At 34.1% G+C, this 22,661-nt stretch overlaps 1 protein-coding gene across 1 annotated transcript in view; it reads right to left on the bottom strand.

The window, feature by feature from the left end:
* EYS (eyes shut homolog) overlaps nucleotides 1–22,661 on the bottom strand; it is a 706,806-nt gene that overhangs the window by 123,651 nt on the left and 560,494 nt on the right. The window contains exons 36-37 of the mRNA XM_015621104.2: nucleotides 22,022–22,186; nucleotides 14,479–14,632 (exon numbers count right to left, since the gene is read on the bottom strand). Coding sequence (XP_015476590.1) covers nucleotides 14,479–14,632; nucleotides 22,022–22,186 — 319 coding nt within the window. The remainder of the gene's footprint in view (nucleotides 1–14,478; nucleotides 14,633–22,021; nucleotides 22,187–22,661) is intronic.

The following is a 22,661-nucleotide window of genomic DNA, read 5'->3' as shown; positions in this document are numbered from 1 at the left end:
CTATAATATGTGCTGCACATAAACAGAATAAATATTGTGGGGAATGAGTTATGGAAAATCTACTTTACAAGTACTTATTTTTTTCTTTTCCCTGTCTTCCATTTATCATTCTTTCTTATTCAGGAAGGGTTAAGGGAGCAAAGGAAGTTCTTTGTTTGTCCTCTATTGTCACTGTTGAATATTGATGCAACGGTTTGGGCATGTAGGGAAGAAACTGACCTTATTTGGCTTGAATCAGATACAGACTCTACACTGACATAAAAAGATGATTATTTCTAGAGAGAAAACTGTAAAGAGGAAAAAGCTTATTAAGCAAAGTTTTTAATTCTCATCTTTGATCAACTGAACATTTTAGAATCTGCTATCCATGATAATGATTAAAGACACATTATTTTTATAGGAGATATTATTTGAAGCCCATGGAAAACCATCCTCAGCTATCTGGGATTAAAATGAGCAGAGATACTCAGCTACTGACAAGTAAAAGATTTAAACAACTCAACATGCATTTAGGAAGAGTAAAATATCTGATTTTTTTGTCTAGGTTTTGTTTAAGGGTATGCAATGAGATTTTAAAAGTAAAGAATATGTACATAAAGTTTTCCTAGTTATTTTATTTCATCATCTGAAGATGCAGCAATAATGAGCTGTGAAAGTTGTAGGTCAGAAAATGTTCATGTTTAGTTCAAGAACTTGTGTAAGGTGAGATGAGATATATACTAGCTTCTTGCAGCTCATCTTGAATTTAAACTGAACAATTCTGTGCTGCTTCATTTCCTACTCAATGTGGCTGTAAATGTTTTGGCCCTTTGATTGTCTGTACTCGGTACTCAACCTTTGGTGTACTTAACTGTCTTCCTGCTCACAAGTGAGAAAAATGGCAGGAGATTTTGAGTAGTTTAAAAAGAAAAAGTACGACAGGAAAAAATGCAAAGGACCATAGCAAGAATTCCAATTGACAGCAAAAATATATGCTCAGCATTTAATCACTATATAATACTACATGACCAAGGAAATGAAAGCTACCAAAAAAATTTCACAACTTTGCTGCCAACCCTTCAGAAAATATGATCAGCTATAATAAAAATTGTATGGACAAATCACTTAATTACTCAAATTACTTAAAATCACGAAGTAATTATATGAAGTGAACTAATTCTGACAGTGTTGGATACATTGAATAATGTTTGTCAACTACACATTAACTCTCCAGAGCAAGAATGAGAAGACTTTCCAAGACCTAGGCCTTTTTTTGGACCCATGATAAAATATTTAATGTTTAATCTACTGTTAATAAGGAACAGTTTTAGTCAATATGATACTGTGCTGCTACCAAAAAGAATGGTGCCTAATTGAAGAAACTGTTCAGGGAGTTGACTAGTGATCTGACGTGACTAAAGAAAAATTACCTAATCCCCCAAAAGATCACTTTTTTAGTCAGATCAGCAGAATTTCTACAGCAGTTCACAACTAATCAAACAAAAGAATCACTCTTCTGTTTAATTGCCTGCTTAGTAAGACTGACATTATCTTCCTGAACAAAGAGAGCTTTAATAAGAGATACTAATTCCAAAAGCTGTAAGATGATGAACAATGCAAAACTCACAAGAAAATAAACCATCACAGATGTATGTTGTCAGAAAATGTGTTATGTGAAATGTAATATATGTAATAATAGAGGGAAAATAATTTGCTATTGAACATGAATGAATGTTCTTGTATTGGAAGGTGTGAATACCTAAATACCATAGGATTACTTTTTAACCTTCTGAGACTCTTTGTAATTTTTACTTGAGACAAAGAAAATGGCCATGCTGGCAGCCTTTCTTTATTATTTAATAGAGAATTTCACAATTATTAAATATGGGGGATTTGTTCTGGAAAAACAGAAAAGAAAGGGAAAAAAACCACCACAAAATGAACCCAGAAACTTTCTGGCTCAAATCTGAAGGCTGAAGTGTTTAAAAGAAAACAGATGAAATTACATGGGCTTTAGAAAGCATTCATAGTCCTTGGAGTGGAGACTGAGTACTTAGCAAGACCAACAATACCACATCAACTTCAGTGCATTACCAAACTGAGTTCTAAAACTGAAAAACATGGGTATACATTTGGTATAGGCTGCTGCTGGGATTACTGCCTGCATCAAGCAACCAGCAAACTCAGTGTCACCTTGAGCCTTTCTTTCCCCACATATCCCCACCTTAGGTTTTAGCCAAATCTGTTTGTGTGTCACCTTCTCCACATAAGAATTGAAGAAAGGGCATTTACAAAGTGGTAAGATAAAAGTGCCAGATTCACTACCTCCGTGAAATGCATGAAGAAACCTTGGAAAATTATAGCTTTAAGTATTTGATTGAAAAAAATCCATTAGAACAATGTGATGTGTTCTTCTGTTAAACGTGAAGGAAGGACTTAGTCCTAATAATCAATGTCTTCTTATTTGGCTGGTTGAGGAAGAGTACTCTTCAGCCAAGGAAAGAAATGGTCTGAACCTGCCTTGGTTTCTGTCAGGCACAGACTGGTGTTTAGTTTTGTGTTTTTCACATTTGCTGTTAAGCAAAACCTATACCTGCCCCAGAAGGCAGGCAAGCATAATCCTGTTATTTTCCAGATGGATGAACAAAAGAGGTTGCAGAAGATTGTTTCTGACAGTGTTGGGAACAAAACCCAGGGGCCAAACCACATGTCAGATTTACATAAAATGTATTCAAATCAAGAGAAAATGTATTTTCTGAAGGTGTTTTGAACGGCTGCTGAGTAATTTAGTAGCAGCACAGCATGCTACGCTGTAGCGCTCACATTCGCATCTTTCATTACTATTGGTCTGCTAGGTGCTGGCAGCTCTGACAAGACAATGTGAACCACAGGGGGGATAAAACAATTTCTGTGACAATGAATAGATCCCTAGTTCCTGGTGTTCTCACTAAAACCCCTCAGTGCAGTAGGAAGTCACATCCACCGTCGCTGCAAACAGCAGAGCAGTACTGCAAATCGCAGAGAAGCTGCAGAAGAGAAACCACAGGGACACGTATCCCAAGGCACAGATGTGAATTGGTGCCAGATAAACACCCTTTCCCCAAACAGGGAAATGTACAGCAGACATGTGATACTGCACTTGAGCAAAGCCTCCAGAAAAGGCAGTCCACAACTGTAAGAATAATTTTTTTTAATGTACTCCAATCCTCTAACAGTTACATGTCTATTTAATACAGCTCATTTGAAGTGTGAGCTCAAAAGCAGATTTGGCATCATATAATGTTTTGCTATTTTATAGCAAAGCACAGGGTTTTCACAGACACGGAGAACCTGTTTACAAACTGTTGAAACAGTTACTTTATCTGGAAATACTCTCTAATGCAGCAGATATTTTTCACACCTCTGGAAAGGCCATAGCAGAAGCAGAGTAAGACAATAATGTTCTATGTTCACTGCATGCTAACACTTACCATGTGACTACAAGAATTCTCCAATATACTCATATTTACATTGTGCTGAACAACAGAATACAGCTTTATCCAACAAAAGACAGCACTACTTATAATTTAAATAAACAGAAGAGGTCACATATCTGTTATAAAATTTTTCCCGCACAACTACACATGGAAGAAATGCAGGAAAATCATGTTCAGTATCAATTCCCTGTTCCTTCTGTGGTGCATTGACCTCAGCTGCCAGCTGCTCACCCAGCTGCTCTCTCTTCCCTCCCTCTCAACATGACAGTGAGTGTGGGAAAACATGATGACAAAACTCCTGGGCCAAGGTAAAGACAGGGAGATCATTTACCAATTATCATCACAGGACTGACATGGGGAAAATTTTTTTTATTGGCAATTATAAGATGGTAAGAAACAGAGAAAAATTAACCCCCTTCTCCCTAACCCTCTTTCCTTCAGGCTCAACTTTGCTCCATTCCCAACATTCTTTGTCTCCCCCACACAAAGAGTACAGAAGGAGGATGGGGAATACGGCTCAGTCTCTAAGAGCTCCTCTCTGATGCTCCTTGCCTCTCACACATTCCCCCTCATCCAGTGTGGGATCTCTGTGGGTCACAGTTCTTTCATGAAATACCCACCTGCTTCAGCCCCCACTGCCAGTGCCTGGACACCAATGCTCTGCACATCTCCTTCCTTGCTATAATCTTTGTAGCACTTTGCTAAAATAATAAGTAATCAAGTAATGGTCATAAAATGACAAAGCATTTCTGGATGAAGCTGATCACATTTGTAACAACAGCATCCATATTCACTATCCAACAATTCCATAGGAAATAAATCAACAAAGCTAAAAAGAACGGGGCAGAAGGCAAGCGGTACACAATGGTGAGCAAGCAGAGAAGAAAGTTTCCTAGACACTTCACAGTCTAGGCAAAAGCCAGGTTAATGTGTGCTTCAGAGAACAAGCTAATGATAGTCACAATCAGAGTGGTGAAGATATAAATAAAATAACTTCTCCCTCCTCAATTAGTTATACCAAAATATAAATTCCTCACAGAATCAATGGGCCTCGGTTAAAGGAAGAGAAATACCTTCCTTCCTATGATGTGTTCCACAAATGAGTTTCTTGCAGACTCTCAGAAAGATGCAGTGGATATTTTCTCTCTCTCAGAAAGATGAAGTTGACATCTCTCTGTTTTTTCCTCTCTGTCTCTTTTCCATGACTATCAAAGAGGACTATTTAATAAATGTATGTGTGAATTTTACTGAATATTCTCTTTAGTGAAGTCAAATTTGCAACACCAAATTTTTAATTTGTGGTATGCAGAACTAGACCTAACCCGTCTTGTCTTTAAACAAACATCTGTCTGATGTCCTGTTTTGTTCTTTCTTCTTTGTATATGTGAAAACTACATATTAAACATCTGCCTGAAATTTATTAAGAAAGCAATAATTTAGAAAAAAATAGATTATAGGAATTATAATTAAATGACAATCTCTGTTTCTTCTTTCCCTCAGCCCCCATGAAAAGGTTATCCAATGAACTATATGAAACAAAGATCCCCAGTACACCTGAAGTCCTGTGAAAATTTGTGGTCGCAGAGATGGACTGAGTATAGCACAAAATACAGACCATGCACCAGAAGCTCAATGTCACATTTTTAAAATTTGTTGCCTTAGAACATTTAGTCAATATTTTTTGGAGATAGGTATTTAGTACTCCCACTTTTGAGCTGTGCAAAGCAACAAGCTAACATTAGCCAAACATTTTGAAATCATGCTGAAAGTTTGGTGCTGAGCTAGGATCTGGTCACCTAGACCAAGAAGAACTGCTCTCTTCTTAGAAAAACAGGAGAAAATTCAACTTCCTCCCAGTCTGGACCGCATGACTTTGCTGCCTGTTTTGTTGTTTGTGGATCCCTGCCTTCTGACTCTGTGGTTATTGGTGCTCGTGAGATGAATCAGAGAGACAAACTGGCTTGCTGAGAGATAGATACATTGTCTTGCCCTTCTCTCCACCACTGCTTTTTTGGACACTCATACAAAGGCTGGCTGACTACTGGTTTTTATTTTCTACTGATTTTCAATACCTACAGAGCAAATAGCACATCCTATTGCTCTCAGCTAAAGCAAACCTGAAGAGAATTGCCAATTGTTACAAGCACACTGAACCAATTTTATTTCTGTATTGATCTTTCACATACAGAACCACAGATTTGAAGAAGATAATTAAAAAACTGCTTCTTCTTCACAGTTTTATTTTGTTTTTTAGCTCTTCAGAACTCTTAAATACACAGTGTAAACTACCATCTCACTTAGGAAGAAGGCAATACGACACCTTAATAAGATATTTGGCTCTATACTCTAATGCTATAATTCCATGTGCTGTGCCAAACCAACAGAAACTGCTGTCTGAAAAGTCCTCTGTGTAAATTATTAGGTGACCAGACACAGATGATGAATTTTCGAGAATTTTATATATATTAGAAGTAAAAAATAATAATAATTGTAATTATAAAAATATTGAACAATATATCAGATTATCTTTAATTGTATTATTTTTTTTATTGCTTCTGTAATCCAGTGACTCTTTCTTTCCTTCATGTCAGTGATATCTGCACTGTTTCATGCATAATGCCTAGTGTCCCTGCAGCAGCACTGAAATCCCTTTGTACTAGCATGAATGTGAAATAACTGTTATTCCTTCCAAGCAGACCAGAAGGGCCATGCATCCCACTTCCTCCCTGGAACAGTGGGAATAGCCAAATATTTTGAATTCTTTGCTGTCTCACTCAGCCTGACCCAGACACAAGGAGATGGAAAAGTGATATGAGATACATATGAGATCACTGTCTATGTAAACTGCAGTGAGTAAGCAGTCACATCAACAGGACCTGGAACACAATGCTTATTCAGCGCACAGGAAAAACAAGACTGTGTACAAGTCTGCACCATGAAAGCAGTGTCTCCTTTCATGCTGAAAGGGAGGCTTCTAAAGAACTTGGCAAATTTTGGAAATTCAGGTTTAATGTAGCTTAGAATTTCCATGATATAAAAAAAGATTTCTTACATATGCTGTATCTGCCATACTGCTGAAGGGCAAATAATGTAAATTTCAAAGCAGATGTATCCAGAAAATGGAAATTGGGTTATACCGCTATTAGAACCCTATTCTTCCTATTTTTCTTGCAGAAACCCAGACATTCCTTGAATGTTGGAATTTTAAACTTATAACACATAGTCAAATCTAAAAGATAATGAAATGTGCATTCATTATGCTTTATAACGTATACTTTAATTCTGGTGAATTCACAACTCACTGTCTTTAGAAGATCTATTAAATTACAGCATAGAAATTCGGTAAAATCTCATTGAGAAATAACTGCTGTTAGCAGCATTGCTCACTAAAAAAGTAATTAATAATTACTGCAATTGTCAACAGCACATTGAAACAGTTTCTTTAATGTGATTATTAATATTACAGCTTCCTTTGGAAAATGAAATTTTCTGGTTATTCTGAAAATTACACTTGCTATTATTTTGTCATGTTTGATAAGAGGGTCTACTAAACAGGAAGCTTTTAGAATTTTCTGAATTATACTATACTTTAGTCATGCTTTTGAAGGTAGGGAAACCTAACAATCTATTCACATATCTAATTACCAACAAATTTGTATTATGCTTAACAATATAACAATAACAATATACTAAACATACATTGGAGATTATAGTGGTCATTAAATTTCTGATCCTGTTTAAAGATGTTAAAATTGATATGATTTGATATGTTTTTAAGCATTCCTCATTGGTCTTTTAATTTTATCACTTCTGTAGGAAAAAATGCAAAGTAAATATACTGTCTTGAACCACTTGGTTCAAGTGGACTTCTTTAAAATCAATAACCGGAATCAATGAAATTCAGAGTATGAGGGGTATTACTGAAACGTTTGACTTACCCTAGGAAAAAAATGGACATAACAATAACATTGCTCCAAACTGATAATATCAACCCTCATTTTTATTTTAAAGTCTGGTCCTCTGCATCAGAGAGGGAGAATGGTGGATGAACAACAAAATATTTGTGCAGGAATGCACCTTAACCACAGGAAAGATTGAAATAAAGCTTTCTATTCTACCACTAGAATTTACAGGCAATCTCACTGGGACAGTCAATATTTTAAATATAAAATTGGACTCATGTCAAAATGACCACTGACATGGCAAAATTCTCTTCAGAGCTATGAAATTTTTTTGCTCACCATCATAAAACATTTTTTGGTATTTCTTCCAAATTAGTGGGAAGTTAAATCTTCTAGTCTCTGTGGTGAATGATTGATTATTCTGCTTAGCTGTGAACCAGTTATGCCTATCAACATCTTTTAGGACAAGTTAATTCATCCTACAATTGTAAACACAATCTAAAATAATATACTGTGAAAGTTAGTGTATTTTTTGTGTGTTGCTTGATTTTAATTTATTATTCTAAGTTGAACTCACTAATAAATATAAATACAAACAATGGCAATTTATTAATTGCAATTAATAACTAGTTGCAATAAAATAATTATTAATTATTAATTATTTTATCACACCTAATAAATAAAACTACCCTTTAGCAACACTGGTAATTCAAATGAAGTATGTTACATTCTTAAAACAGATATTATGGCTAAAAAGAGCAGCTATCCTTTTTCCTACAGGAAATACAGTCATCTGTAGCATTATTCTATCAATTAAAAAGTTCAAATTCTGGAGAATACTTTCAGGAACAGATATTAAATGATGCTCTCTTATTTTTTCAGGACATTGAAAGCTAGACAGGAATTTACTAAGTCAATTTCAAGTTCTTGATTGGAGCATCTTTTTGAGCTAAAGTCAGCATTTGCCCCCAGACAGATTTTGATTTAACAGAATGCCTGATTTGGCATAAAATTTGAATACATAAGATTACCAACAAAATTTAATTTTTCAAATTCCATGTTTAACAAGAGATTGGAAGGTGTGCCATGCTAAGAGGACTTTCCAAATAATACCTTCCAGTATTATTTTCCATGATATTAGAGACATTTATAAAATCTATTTCTTTTATCATTAAGACTTACAACACCAAAATTTTGAATTTTAAGTAGGTTTGAAGCTGCAGTAATTGTGATAGAAAAAGGGGTTATCAATGGCATAAAAGATTGTTAGAAAAAAATAAAAGAGTATTTTACAAACCGATTTTTCTATTTTTTCAGCATGTTCACCATTTAACACTGATTACTCAGGGAGTTAACCTAAAGACAAGCTGTCAGTTTTTAGCCAAGTATCAAAAAGGCATAGTGAACAATAAATGTCTGAGTACTGCATTAATTTTAAACCTTTTGCCATGAACCCATGTACTTATACAGACAACCTCCTTTAGATTAATACCTTACTTAAAAGTAGGTGAAGTTAGATGGAGTAAATATGACTCATCAGAATTTTTCTTAGATAATGTAATCAATGGCATCATATTTTTTCAAAGCTTTATTTTTTGAGATATGGTAAACATACATTGCTTTTTTTGGATGATTCTTTGATTCCAGGTAGGTCATAGTACTCCACTTGTGACTCAGAGCCCAGTTCAGTATGGAGTTCTGGATGCTTGTAGCTGTATTACTGAACTGCTAATACACTTCATATTCTAAAATTTATATAAATATGAACAGCTTTGAAAGAGACTAAAGAAAACTCACACCTAGCAAGAGAACCTCAAACCTTCTTTAATGCATTGATTTTGGTCATTAGTTTTAGCTTTTGTAATACACATCCTTATAGGAACTTAAATGAGGTTTAATGCAACTCTAATTTGTCCAGAAGAAAACACAGCAGATATCACTTATTTTGTGTTATAGCCTTTTCATCTGAGATAAATGTATAAGAACACACTATGAATTGGAAGATGAAAATGACACCATATACTGTGAACTGGTTTGTGGTAAGCCACTTTGCAATAAACCATCCAAAACCAGTTAATGATTTCTTTTTTGTGTACCACGTTAAAGAGTATGAGACAAAAAAACCAAGCCCTTGACTAATTATAGACGTGATTTAGCAACAAGCATAGCATTAATGTGCTATCAACCTTACCTTCATACTGAATGCAAAGCACAGCACTATACCAGGTACTGAGAAGAAAACTCTTCCCCAGCTGAAACCTGGGCAGCTGGCTTGAGCAGGAGTGTTGGAAGGACCTCCAGAGGTCCTTTCCAGCCTAAAGAATCACTTGATTCTGTCCATCTGTGTTCTTGGGTCACTCCTGAAAGGTCAGGTAATGTAAGAAAATCTAGTATAAACCCAGAGCATGAAGGGTACAGGAATTCAAACATCTGTTCTTCAAGTCAGTAGCTAATGAGCTAGAACAGCCATAGCAGTTGGTTTGTTGGCTTTGACAGATCACTGGTGAAATATTGCATACTGCTGATGAATGAAGGCAAAAAAAAAAGTTTCAGAAAGTGGCTTATGTTTCTAAACCACTGTTCATGTTCTGCTTATACACAAAAGCTGAAATTTGAACAAACACAAAAGGTAATCTTTTCTATATTCTTTACAAAAATCCATTATCTTATTTGAGTTATCCCAGATAACATGACACATGGAATGATTTAACTAGCTTATTCCAATGTTTCAAACTTCTGTTTTAAAATTTAATTGCATATACGTGAATTTGTATTCATTAGCTTGATTTAATGCATTTCTTATGGGACTGTTTTTAAGACTGAATATATGTGGTTTAATAGACTTGTGTGATGCTGTAACAGCTCAATTAATGAAACTGGGATTAGGTTTGCTTTTCTTTTTTCCTGTTTACTGATTTAATGTAATTGTAAGTAATACTTTCACACTATGAAGGATACCCAACACCTGTAAATAATAATAAAAATATGCATTAATATGAATATATATATATCTCTAAAATAATGAAATAGGTAAACACCATGACCAAAAATGAGCCAAAATATTGTATGGATAGTGATTTACAAATTCTTTTTTAGAAACACATTTTCAGAATGCACAGGCAAGAAAAAAACTTGTAGAATACTTCAATCAATGATTTTCTTCTAGGGAAAAGGAGTAAGTACAAGTGTAGGCAAAATCATGGTTACTGATAATATAATCATGTAACTAGTACTAAATACATTACATCATGCCAAAGTTTCCATGTAGAGGTACAAAAACATGCTGAGGACTTTCACAGTTCAGAATGTGCCATATGCTTTTGAAGCTGGATAATAAACTTGACAAATAATAAACTTCAGCAGCTTCTCTACCCCTGCATGGTCTAGGTGAGAGTGGGCCAAATTAACTGGATAATGTATTTAACAAATAAACACTTTTAAGAACAGCTAAAGGTGCCCTTCTCAGCCATGAGTAAATGCTCACATCCATACTACTGATTAAAGTGTGACAGAAAACTGGAAACAACTGCTCTCAATATGTTCACTTGGAAGATACATGAAATGCAAATGTACATAGTACCATGATATAGCTGTGTGGGGATGGGCATGATGTTCATTACATTCCAGGGAAGAATTTTGAAAGTTCTGCAGGTAAATAAGATGGAAGAGTGATGCTGTCACATACAGGGAAGAATTTAATTAATGATTGCTTGGAATCTCCCAAACAGGAAAGGGCTCTCTGATCACATCACTGTGCAGAACAGACAAAAATATAATTTAGAGACAAAAACCTAAGATGTCTAAAAATATCCGTACCCATATTCTAAAAGTGACAATCTACCTTACTATCAAGAAAAATCAAAATCCTGATTACCTGATTATGTCAATCTCTTTCTTGTTAAATTTACTTTCTTTCAACCACTGAATTGAAGAAACATCATTTGCCCCCCATGACAGCCTTATCACTTTAACCACGAGGTAGAGCAAGTTTTACATCAGGCAAAAGCATTTCAGAACCCACACATAGAATGAAATGTGTTTGAACTAATGTTCTTTGAATAACTTTAAAGAACAAATCCATAAAACCAATCCAAACTACATTTCAAGTATGTGCTCAAAGCTTTATGTGAAAAAAACAATGCAATCTCAATTACAAAATCACAAAAAATTATATTCAAATGAATGCACATTTTCAAACCAGTAATCAAATCATCCTAAAATAAAGAGAAATAGAAACATCAAGTGAAACTGCATTGAAACAGGTTTCTATTTTCTTTAGGCAAGGCAAAAAAAGTAAGCAATCAGAGCTTTATTGACTTTCTCCTATGAAGTTGCCATTTCACAAGGACCATAAAGACAATGACTGAACATTTAAAACTCATTTAATCTTCATCAGGTTTGAGAAAATGGCCATATCTAAGAAAACTAATCATACAGTTAAAAGAAAGCAATATCTCTAAACTGTGGGAATGTATTAGTTTCCTGCACATGTAGATTAAAAAGAATAAGTTTGAAAAGGAGAAAATCTGCTTCTATAGATATTGGATATGTTAATTGTGGTGTTTAACCACTGGAATCATAGTTGCATCCAAAACCAGAACAACTATCAAATACGATCTTCCAAACTAATGCAAAGTCAAATGTAACAAATATATTGTTCACCTGTTGGAGAACTTTGGAACAGTAGCAAAAAAAAAAAGGTAATTTATTCTCCTCTTTGACTCTTTTAGTGCATTATAGGGGAAAAAAACCCACACATTCATTTTGCAGGTAAAGTGTACAGATAGAATTACCTATCTCCAACAGCCTCTGAGAACACAAATCAACAGTTTTGTCATGGCTTCATATTTTATATCTTACGATACAAGACTTTGGGAGGCTACAACTGCCTTGTCAAGTTTGCTTTTTCCTTTGACAGAGGTTAAGGATGATTGCTGAAGGATTACAATTTTACTGCTGTTTGGTGAAGGATATACTGCTCTCTCTACATTTTAGAAGGACTCACAAGAATAATCACAAGTCATTTTGAAGGCCAAGCCTGGAAACTCAGATTCATGTAAATCCCTGCTAGTCACAGTCTACAATCACACCTTGTAAGTTATTTATTATGCCACTGTTTCAAAGATAACAGTATAAAATTCCAGTAAATAAAGGAAAAGTATAAATTGAACTGGTGTTATTTTTAGTGTAACAACAAGAATGAGGCCATAAATACAGAGGTATTAATTTGAAGGTAGAAAAAGAAGGAAATAAATTTTTTAGTGTAAACTTGAACTCTGTACCTAGAATAATTTTTTTTAATTCCCATTTATCTGAATTTGTTGCTATTATTAGGCTTTGAAATTTGTACAGTGTTTTAATGGGTTAAATGTATATACCAAAGACAATGACACCCCCAACTGATGCAGTGCAGACAATTAACTGACCGATGTCTCACACAAGAGAAGTCCCTGGGATTAGAAGAAAAAACCTTAGAACAGCTTTAGTACGGAGCTGTATAACTTTATCAAGCATTTTCTGAGAGAAAAAAAAAACTCTTTATCTTCTAGAGCAAAAGGAGAGGAAGTGAGTGATATAATTTTCTTTCCAAATTTTATGTACTTTTACAATCTGTACAAAAATCCTAAAATAAATACACTGTCAGCTAATAAGATTTGAATGTGTGGTATGTGGCTTTGCTCCATTAATACTAGATGTTAATACTAAACATAAAAGGGAAAAAAATCCCTGTTTTAAATGAAGAAAAAGAGTAATGTAGAGTCCTGTGGCTGAGAAGAAATAGAAGATGGAAACAAAACAGTTTCTTAAATGGCAGATCCTGTTAGCCTTCCATATATTGAAAAGAGGATTTATATTCTAAGAAGTTTGTTTCTAAAAGAAGTGGTAAAGCTTATGGGTTAAGCACACAATCTGATAAAAAAATGCTGAACATTCTCTTCTCCTCGTATCAATCTACTTTATATGCTGAGATAAACAAACCTCTGTCATTTTAGAATTTATCAACATTTACATCACAGGGAAACAGTTCAGAATAAAACCACAAAAATATTCAGATTTTGCTTTGATTTTCCTTTTTTGGTAGTAAAAGGCAATTTCGAGAAGTCTAATGTGTGTTTCATGGTAAATTTTGCAGCAGTCTCCTACCTCTATACTATCTTCCATACCATTCTCTAACAGCAAAAATAGGCCCAGTTAAGGCCTCCTTTGATTTAATAATTTGTGCACTAAATTCTCTTTACAGTTCAGGTACAATAATTGTCTCTAATACTTAAACTATATAAAAAGTAAAATATTACCTTAATTACAGTAATTTGATATTTTATGTGGGGTCAGAATTATATCTAAAATGTTTCTGAAATAAACATTGGATACTTTACCATTATTTAACATTACTAATATAAATATAAAAACAAAAAAAATAAGCTTCTATATGATTTCTATTTTACTTCTTACCTAGCTTGCAGATATGAAATTCCATGACTGGAAAAGCGTTAATTCATTACCAAAGCATGATACCATTGCCAATCTCAAAATTATAAATGAACCATTCTGAGAACTATTGTTTGTACCAGATGAAAAACATCAGTAGTGATTAGCCACTGTTGTACAATCCTGATAGCACAGTCACAAATGTAAATATGACAATTTTTAGAATCATAGCTGTGTGGATAAGACTTTTAAAATCACCAAGTCCACCCTCTAATGTGAGATGTTGTTAGCATGCCCATTTTAAATTTTTTATCGCAAACATTTTAGCACTAAAATGTGACGACAAATTTAATTTATTCTATGTGTTAATTAATAATAATAAAATTTGAGATCCCCATTTGTAACCTCCAAAATTAGGTTTAAACTGTTTCATTTATCAAACTGACTTAATCTGTATCTGTAAATGTATCTGGACTTTGAACGATTCATAAGTTCTCAAAAGGACTCAAGAATCTGTGTGAACTAAAATGTATTTTCAGTCAAGAAGTCTACCTTATGAAAAAGGTTTCCAAATTTTGCTTTCCAATTTGACTTGTCTTTTTATTGCCCAAAAAAAAAATAAAAAAAGTGAAATCACATTTTATTGCTCAATACTAAAACTCTTTTAGTGCAGCCCAGTGGTAAATTCTTACCTTATTGTGATAGGGACAAGTGTACCCTTGCTGACAGATTGGTTCAGGGATATGGTCAGAATGTTCTGAGAGTTTCCACAGCCTAATCGAACTGTTGGTCTTCCTTCCACAAGGTATAAGTGAAGAAACTGCTCTCCAAAATTCCTTTCACCAGCTTTGAAAACAGAAAGGGAGACAGTCACACTTGTGACAGTGTAGGACCTCACTATTATAGTAGGAGCTATCTCACACTGCTGGAACACCACCACCAGACACAATGCCTATGTGACATGGGGTACTCTTCTGTCCATGTACAGGACCTTTCTTGAGTGACTTTGAGAAAAAAAAGCAGACTCTCTAAATATCTGTATTTAGATGATAACAGTTAAAAGTAAAAGTAAATAACTAAAAGAAAAAATTTACTGATTACCACTGAAATTGCATCAATATTACAGAGATTTTTACATTGATTGAACTTCTCTCTATATTGAGCAGTATCATTAAGGCAACACAGGTGACAATAAAAAAAACAAATCACATTCATTCAGCGTTTCAAAAAAATTATAGAAAACAAAAATTATAAGAGAGCATCTCATAATAGAATTAAAGATTATGAAAAGTTCATCATTCCCAATTAATGATATATTTCAGGCATGAAGAAAAAATATTTACAAAACATTAAACATATTGTTACTTGCATTCTTAAAAACATGAATAAAAATATATTTAAATTCACTTCTACAGAATAGTATATTGTACATTGTAAAAATGACAGCAAAACATTTAAGTTTAAACATATTAACATTTAATATTTAAGTGATGGGTGGTACGTGGCTCTTCTACAAAAAGGACTGGCACCTACAGTTTCAAATGATATTGGGTGAATTTTCCCTTTGAATTTGACTGTATTTGCTTTTCATAAAAGCAAAACCAGTTCCTGTTTGCAATTTTAATTCCCCTCTAAGGCAAATAATTAACACATTAATCTGTTTTTTCACTGTATTTTACTATCTTTAACCAAAGTAAAAAAGTGGGCCACAAAATTGAATTTATTGCATATATTGTTTATGTACTGATGCCTCTGAGTAGGAGAACCTGCATGCTGGCATGGGTATCAGATAGGTAGAAATCTCATGCTAGCATTTGGGGGAGCCTCAACTGTGAAGCTCCTGGGTTTGTGTGTGTGAGTCTTGAGTGAGTCTGTCCTTGAACCATGAGTAGGAGTCCTCTGGAGTAGGTCGGAAGGGCTGGGATCTGGGCTGGATTTCAGCTGCTTGGTAGGATCCTGGAGGCACTGGGTAGAAACTGCCAGGCCTGGAGCTTCTGGAGGGAGCCACAGGTCAGAGCATCATTTAATATTTTTGTTCAGAAAGGTAAAAACAATGAGGCCATACTTGGGACATAGAAAACATAATAATTTTTAAAAACCAAAATATTACCTCTATTCTGGAGGACAAAACAAAAAGCAAACAATGATCTTTAGGAGATAGACAGAGATAACAGTGCTTGTAACTGCCTGATCATCTCCTTTGGTATAGTTCCTAGCAGAAACAGTTCACAATGTAAGCTCCCTCATTGAGAGCAGCTTTCTAGTCAACATTGCATTTCTTCAGTCTGTTACAAATCCTGATGACCTACTGAAGCTTTTTATGCTTAGATATATTTTGTATTCTGAATACCTAATTAACTCCAAAGCAATTTTAATTTGACTGAATTTCATGCCTTTGGCTTTTACAATTTCCTCTACAATAGTCTGATAATTCTCTTTCAAAATATATTGCACTATTGCACTGCTTTTTAACCCTCACCTAACTGATATATGCACCTAATATATTTTTTGTTTCCTTATCTTCTTCCCTCCCTACACATGCTATTCATGGCATTTCCAATTAGTAAGATTAAGTAAGTAGATCTGTAAGTCACATTGATCCAGAGAAAATGAAGTGGATGTATAAGTGCATGTATATAACATGTCTTTAAAAAGTGAGCTTATGATGAACAGGTTGTTTCTCTTCTCCCAGTGACTCTGTCTATTCACATGGCCCACTAGTAAAAACTTGGAAGAAGGTCCTCATTATTACCAGTAAAGTAAAAAATCTGGGACAGCTCTCCCAGAGGCAGCATTACTTCTTGAAACTTCAGTGAGTGTTGCTGCTTGAACTTCAGTCTAGGGAGCACTTTTAAGTCACACTTACAGGTGACTAACAGCATTCTTCACATTATTTCCTAGGTGGTATGAAATCCTTTGAAAGGACAATCCTTTAAATCTTTCTACAGTGAACATAAGGAGGCAGAGAATTTTGTTCTGGCAATGTGAAAGAGCATATGCTACCTAGTGTATATGCTAGAAGTTACCTTCATAGGAAAAGCCAGAGTCAAAAGCAAAACAGATTGTGGGAAGAGATAGACATCAGGAAGTATGTGAGTTAAAAAAATCTTGTTGGATATTAAGGGTAAATTATCTTGTCCTTAGTAGAGATTCTGCAAGGGGTTCAGGCTGAAGAGCCCAGATCTCAGCAATCCTCCCTTCACAGAAAACTGCTGGAAGGTTATTTTTGCACAATAGTATGATAACAAGCAAGTAACCATTTGGCTTAAGTGATTGCCTATCTAAAAGACAGATTTGAAGTCCCATTGAAATATGGGATAAGCTTCATTAAGAAAGAAAATCTATTTGGACACAGAGGAAGGATATTGTGAAATGCTCTGCTCAAAAATGCCAGCTGAAGTAGAGACAAAGAGACTACAATGCCTGAAATGCCTGAAATTAAAAACCTATTTAGTTTCATAAGGGCAAGGGGAATATGAGAAGATTTGGGAAACAGAGCTCCTGAGAGCACAGGAAATAATTTATGAGCACAATTTATGAAAAGGGAGCTGTTGTCCTTAAGGAATGCTATAAACATGGGCTGTGGTATCTGAAATCCAATTGTCAGAAGTTATAGGCTACCATATATAGCAGAAGCTAAACAATCTACCCTTGAAAGGATCGTGAACAGCATTATGCTGACTCTGTTAGAAGTGAAAATGATGAAGTAAAACTTTACAACTGTATCAGGTTTTTATGATCACTAGCAATTTATTTTGCTTTGTGGCTAAATATCACAATTTGCTGTGACATGTTGAAGAAATTTAATCATGCAAACAAATAAAATAATTAAGGAATAGAACAGAAATCTTATGAATGCATTCTGTAGTCAACAAATAAATCTTCTCAAATGATGGCTAATCTTTATTGGCACAAACGTAATTGTCACATTTTATCAACAATTTAAACATAAGGTAACTGCATAAATTCCAGGCAGTTTCAGTCCATTTACTGTTAGGATTCAGATGTTTCTTGATTACATACTGAAATAATTAAGGAAAACATCATTATTAAGAATGTAAATGCATTTTTATTTGTATTAAGACATCTATATGTGTGGTAATTTTCTATAAATCATACATAGGTTTCTATGATATCCTATGTCTCTCCCCAGTTTTTTAACAATCTATTTTTGGAAGCCCCTACAAGTCAATTTCAACCCTACAAGTTAATTTCAACCAACTGTTGATAAAACTCTTGCTAATAAAGACATCAAATAGGAAAATCATTTTTAACAACATTATGGTATGATTTACTAAAGTGACATGCCTACCACATGTAATGATTCTCATATTCTGCCTATTTGTTAGCCTATAAGCAAGCTTATTTGTCGTATTCTCCATATTTATTTTTTTTTATATATCTTTGCATATATATAATTGCAGTAACTGCTAAAAGGTATAAAATAATGCATTGATAGTTTAAGTTCTGTTCCCTTTATTTTAAGGCACTTGGACATGAAGAGGTGAAGAAGGCACAGATCTTTTTTCTTCTTCACTGGCTAATGTATTAGGTGAACACAGATGCAAGTTTGAATCCTTTTATGTTATCCTTATGATTTTGACTTAAATAGTCTTCTTATGCATACTTTCTGATTCAAATTCATTTGTGTATCAGTAGCATCTTGTCTGAGATTTCTCCCTGTAATTAAATGTTTACTAATTATCTGCCAGAAAAACAGATGTAATTTCACCACCACCTGGTAAAAACAGGTGTGTTTGTAAAATGCATAATCTGAAGGTGGATTAATTAAAAAAAATAATCAAAATGTGTAACAATTCTCTAGTAAAGTACATCTGAAGGAAAGAGATCACTGTAATGTTCTTCCTATTTAAAAAAAAAATTATTTCGACAAATAGAAAGGTTTTTGCTTTACAAATATGTGAAGCTTATTGTAACCATAATTATTTATTACCATTATTATTTATAACCATTGCTAACTTGCATAAATTAACAGAATATGAAAATGTTTGGAACATTAATCCTTAGAAATGTGTAGCTCTTGTAACTAGTGGTTGCAACAGCCTCAAGTTGGCTTTCTGGTGATAGTTCATTCCTCTGATGTCTGATGGTAACACAACTTCAAAAAAGGAGCAGTAAAGGCAGGAGTTGTACAACTACTAAAAATGGAAGAGCTGACAACAGCAGCTTCTCTTTTGTAATAGTTAGAAGTGAAAATGAAAGACAGAGCAGGGAGAAAAAATGGGGATGAAGAAAATACAGAGAAAACATATGAGGGAACTCACAAAGGATATTTATCTGACAGAAGAGCTTTATGCCTGCATACAGAAATAATTTAAAGATTCTCAATTATCTGTATAGGCATGTGGAGTTCATTCATAAAACACTGGAGAGATTTTTATTTACAAATTTATATAATATTTTATTTTACATTCATGTAAAACTAAATAAGAATATTGATCTGAACTATCATAACAAACATTTATAATATTTGGAAAGGAATCTAAGTACCAGAGAGACTCAGAACAAAAAAGAAAGAGTAAAAACAAGGAAAATAAATTGGTGCTATAGAAAGAGGGGCAGAGATTGTTAAAGTAGAAATGTAAAGCAAAGATCTAACATTAAACACAGTAGCAGAAGTCTACAAGATGTACAGTCATCCATTACTTTCTGGGTCTGTATTCCACAGCCAGGCAGAGATCCAAGTTTTATTTATTTTTTATTTGTTTGTTTATTTATTTGTTTGTTTATTCATTTATCTTAACAGAAATCTAACCTTAATAGAAACCCAACCGATCACTAAAAGAGCAGACTATCACAAATCAGTTAAAATTCCATTTAGGGGTAATAAAGGGAATGAGAATGCGAGTATGACATGCTACTGAGAAGCTATGAAGAAAAGGTGAGTTTTCACTCTGTGAAAATATGCAAAAATTATCCCAAGTTCCTGGAGCTACCCCAGATCAATTTTAGGGTGAGAAGTGAACTCACACCACTAATCCTGACTCACACTTCATCCTTCTTTTGGGTGTGTGAAGGGACAAGAAGTGAGCTGTGACACAGTCCATGGAAGTCTCAGATATGGGTAACTGGAAAGCAAAAAATTGTATGGTTCCCCACTAATGCCATTCTATCTTCCCAGAAAGCAGAAACACATATATTCTAAAGAAGGTGAATTCCTCAAATACTTTGTTTGCTGAAACAAAATCTCTGCAAACACCTGAAAAAATACCATTTTAACAATTTTCCATAGACAGTATGAACTAATAGCTGAAGGGGCTATATTAGGGTTTAATATCTAGTTAGGTTAGATACAGGATGAGTACATTATCTAGAAGAGAAAACACAGAGTCATATGAATTGGTCATCTGGTTAACCCCTTGAAACAAGCAGGGACATCTTCAACCAGATCAGGCTGCTCCGAGTCTCCTTAACCCTGACTTGGATGTTTCCAGGGATGAGGAATCTACCACCTCCCCAGGCAATATATTCCAGTAACTTTCTCCCCTCATTGTAAAAAAAACCCAATTCTTTAATGTCTAGTCTACATTTACCTCTTTTAGTTTAAAGACATTACTCCATTGGGTATTGGCCTATTGCAACAGGCCCTGCTAAAAAGTTTAGCCCCATACTTCTTATAAGTAACCTTTTTAATACTTAAAGACTGCAATGTGCTGTCTCCAGAGTCTTCTGTTCTCCAGGCTGAACAAACTCAGTTTCTTTAGCTTCAGAAAACACTACTTCTTCCTGAGAATAGCAGAGAATCTCCCATTATTTTTTTTTTTCTTTTGGTTTGGATTTTTTTGAGATTTTTGTTTCACAGAGATGCTTACTCAGGGCTTATGTGTAGATAGCAAGATTAACTTCGGCTGGAGCCAAATTACTTTGCAGTGATGAAGCAAACAAAATCACTAAATGCCAAATAGAGTCAAAGTACATCCAATAACCTTCCATGAATTCTTCTTCAAGGGCAAACAACTCCTCTTGAAATTGAAATAACTAACAAGTATAAAAAATTTTGATATAAAGAACTGCCACATCACCACTTATCCATGATTCCTAGCAAATTTTGCAGCACTGTAGCTTAGGCAGCTGTAGCAACAGCCCAGATATAGCATACAAGGATTTGAGATACTATTTTGAAAAGCAGTAAATATTAATCTTCAATTTGGGGTTAGAGTATTTCACATCTGGAAAAAAATCTAGTACAGATAGTAATAAAGGGCATAATTAAATATTGCCACAAAAATTTAGATTACTTTTAACCCTGACTTATAAATATGTACAGAGTTCAGGTGAATTCACATACACTGCTACCAGATAAATGTAAATGCAACAAAATTTAATCAGAATTATTTATCCAATATCAACAAGATTTCTTTGTGTAGAGAAACCCTAGGAAGCTGCAGTGAACTGAAAATGCTTCTTATGATTTTGTCTTTGTGGAGTAAATCTGCCAAATAATCATATTTTTCTAGCTCTTCTTGAACTGAGGAAGAAATCACCTCACTTTCCATGTTTTCCATTTGCAAGAAATTGCAAGATAAAATATATAATGAAATACTCAACTGGCAGAGAAGTCTATTTTTTTTTTGCTGACTAGTGGAAAGTGTACTTCTGTCTGAGAAGTTTATGCCATATATTGAGGAATGAAATATGCAGTCAAGAAACAACTTTTTTTATGTACTATTAAAAGGCATACATCCAAGTCTGCAAGTATACTCTCTGGGGATCACAAAAGAATTCTCTGAAGTGTGAAAACACAGTAAGTACTTCAAAATATGGCAAAATTGCAGAACTTAAGATAGTTCTATAAATCAAGAATTTGGAACCAAGATCACAATTATAAAAACCAAGAATCAATCAATCTATGGAGAAGCTGTTTGTATATAATAAGTTGTTCAAAACTTCTTTGGCATTTGTATTTTAGAGCTGTAAAACTTACACCTAAAGTCATATGCTTACTATGTTCTTTTTTGTCAGGAAGCTGCATTTTCTCTTGTAAGTTATGTTTTGCTCAATGAGTCATGAATTAAAGAACTTTCCAGAGGAACACAAGGAACAATGGTTCGAATTTTATAATGCAGGATGCATTAGAATACCAAAAGGCTTCTACTGCATTTTAATGACTCATTTTGCTGTTGAAGAGGAAATGCCAGCTGATGTACACTAAAGTTAATAAGGACCTGAAGGAGCTAAAACTGATACTTAGCTTCAAGTATCTTTGGTACTCACTGTAAAGAATTGTGCCATTTAGAGCAGTTGTTTTCACTGTCAAGTACAGAGTCGTCAGATTGCTTGTTTCCTGCCCAGATGCAGTCCTGGTATCAGATACAGATGTCAGAGAAGGTAGCTCCAAATAAGAATTTCCAGTGAAGGATGGAAAAAACAGTGCTATGTCTGAAATGAACAACAAAAAGCTAATTTTATTAATTTATTACAAAATAAAGTAATAAAATGCAAGCACATTTAAAAAGATCCATTTTTGTATACCTGTGAATATCATCAACTATATTATTTGCTGAGCATGCATATAAATTAATTTAATTTCAAACATTCAAATCAAATACATAGAAAATGAAAATGTTCAAGCATCTGCCTATTATCAGAAGTGAATTATAAGAGGGAATACTGCTAGAATATGCAAGTTAAAAAGGCTGACATAAATTTTCAACTTTACAGGTGTATCCATGCATAACTTTGTTCTATGACATCTCTGTGAAGTACTTTTAATTTTTATTTCTAGACAAGAAACCCAGCTTTTCTTCATTTTGGGGGTTTGAAATTATAAAGAGGATGGCTTTGAGTAGTATATGCATTTTTCCACTACACTACTCTGGAAATGAATAATTGTTAAGAGAAAATTTTTAAGTGT

This window comes from Parus major, chromosome 3 (assembly GCF_001522545.3).
Source record: "Parus major isolate Abel chromosome 3, Parus_major1.1, whole genome shotgun sequence".
Lineage (NCBI taxonomy): Eukaryota > Metazoa > Chordata > Aves > Passeriformes > Paridae > Parus > Parus major.
The sequence above is the reverse complement of the archived record's forward strand: the minus strand, read 5'-3'. Positions and strand labels throughout refer to the sequence as shown.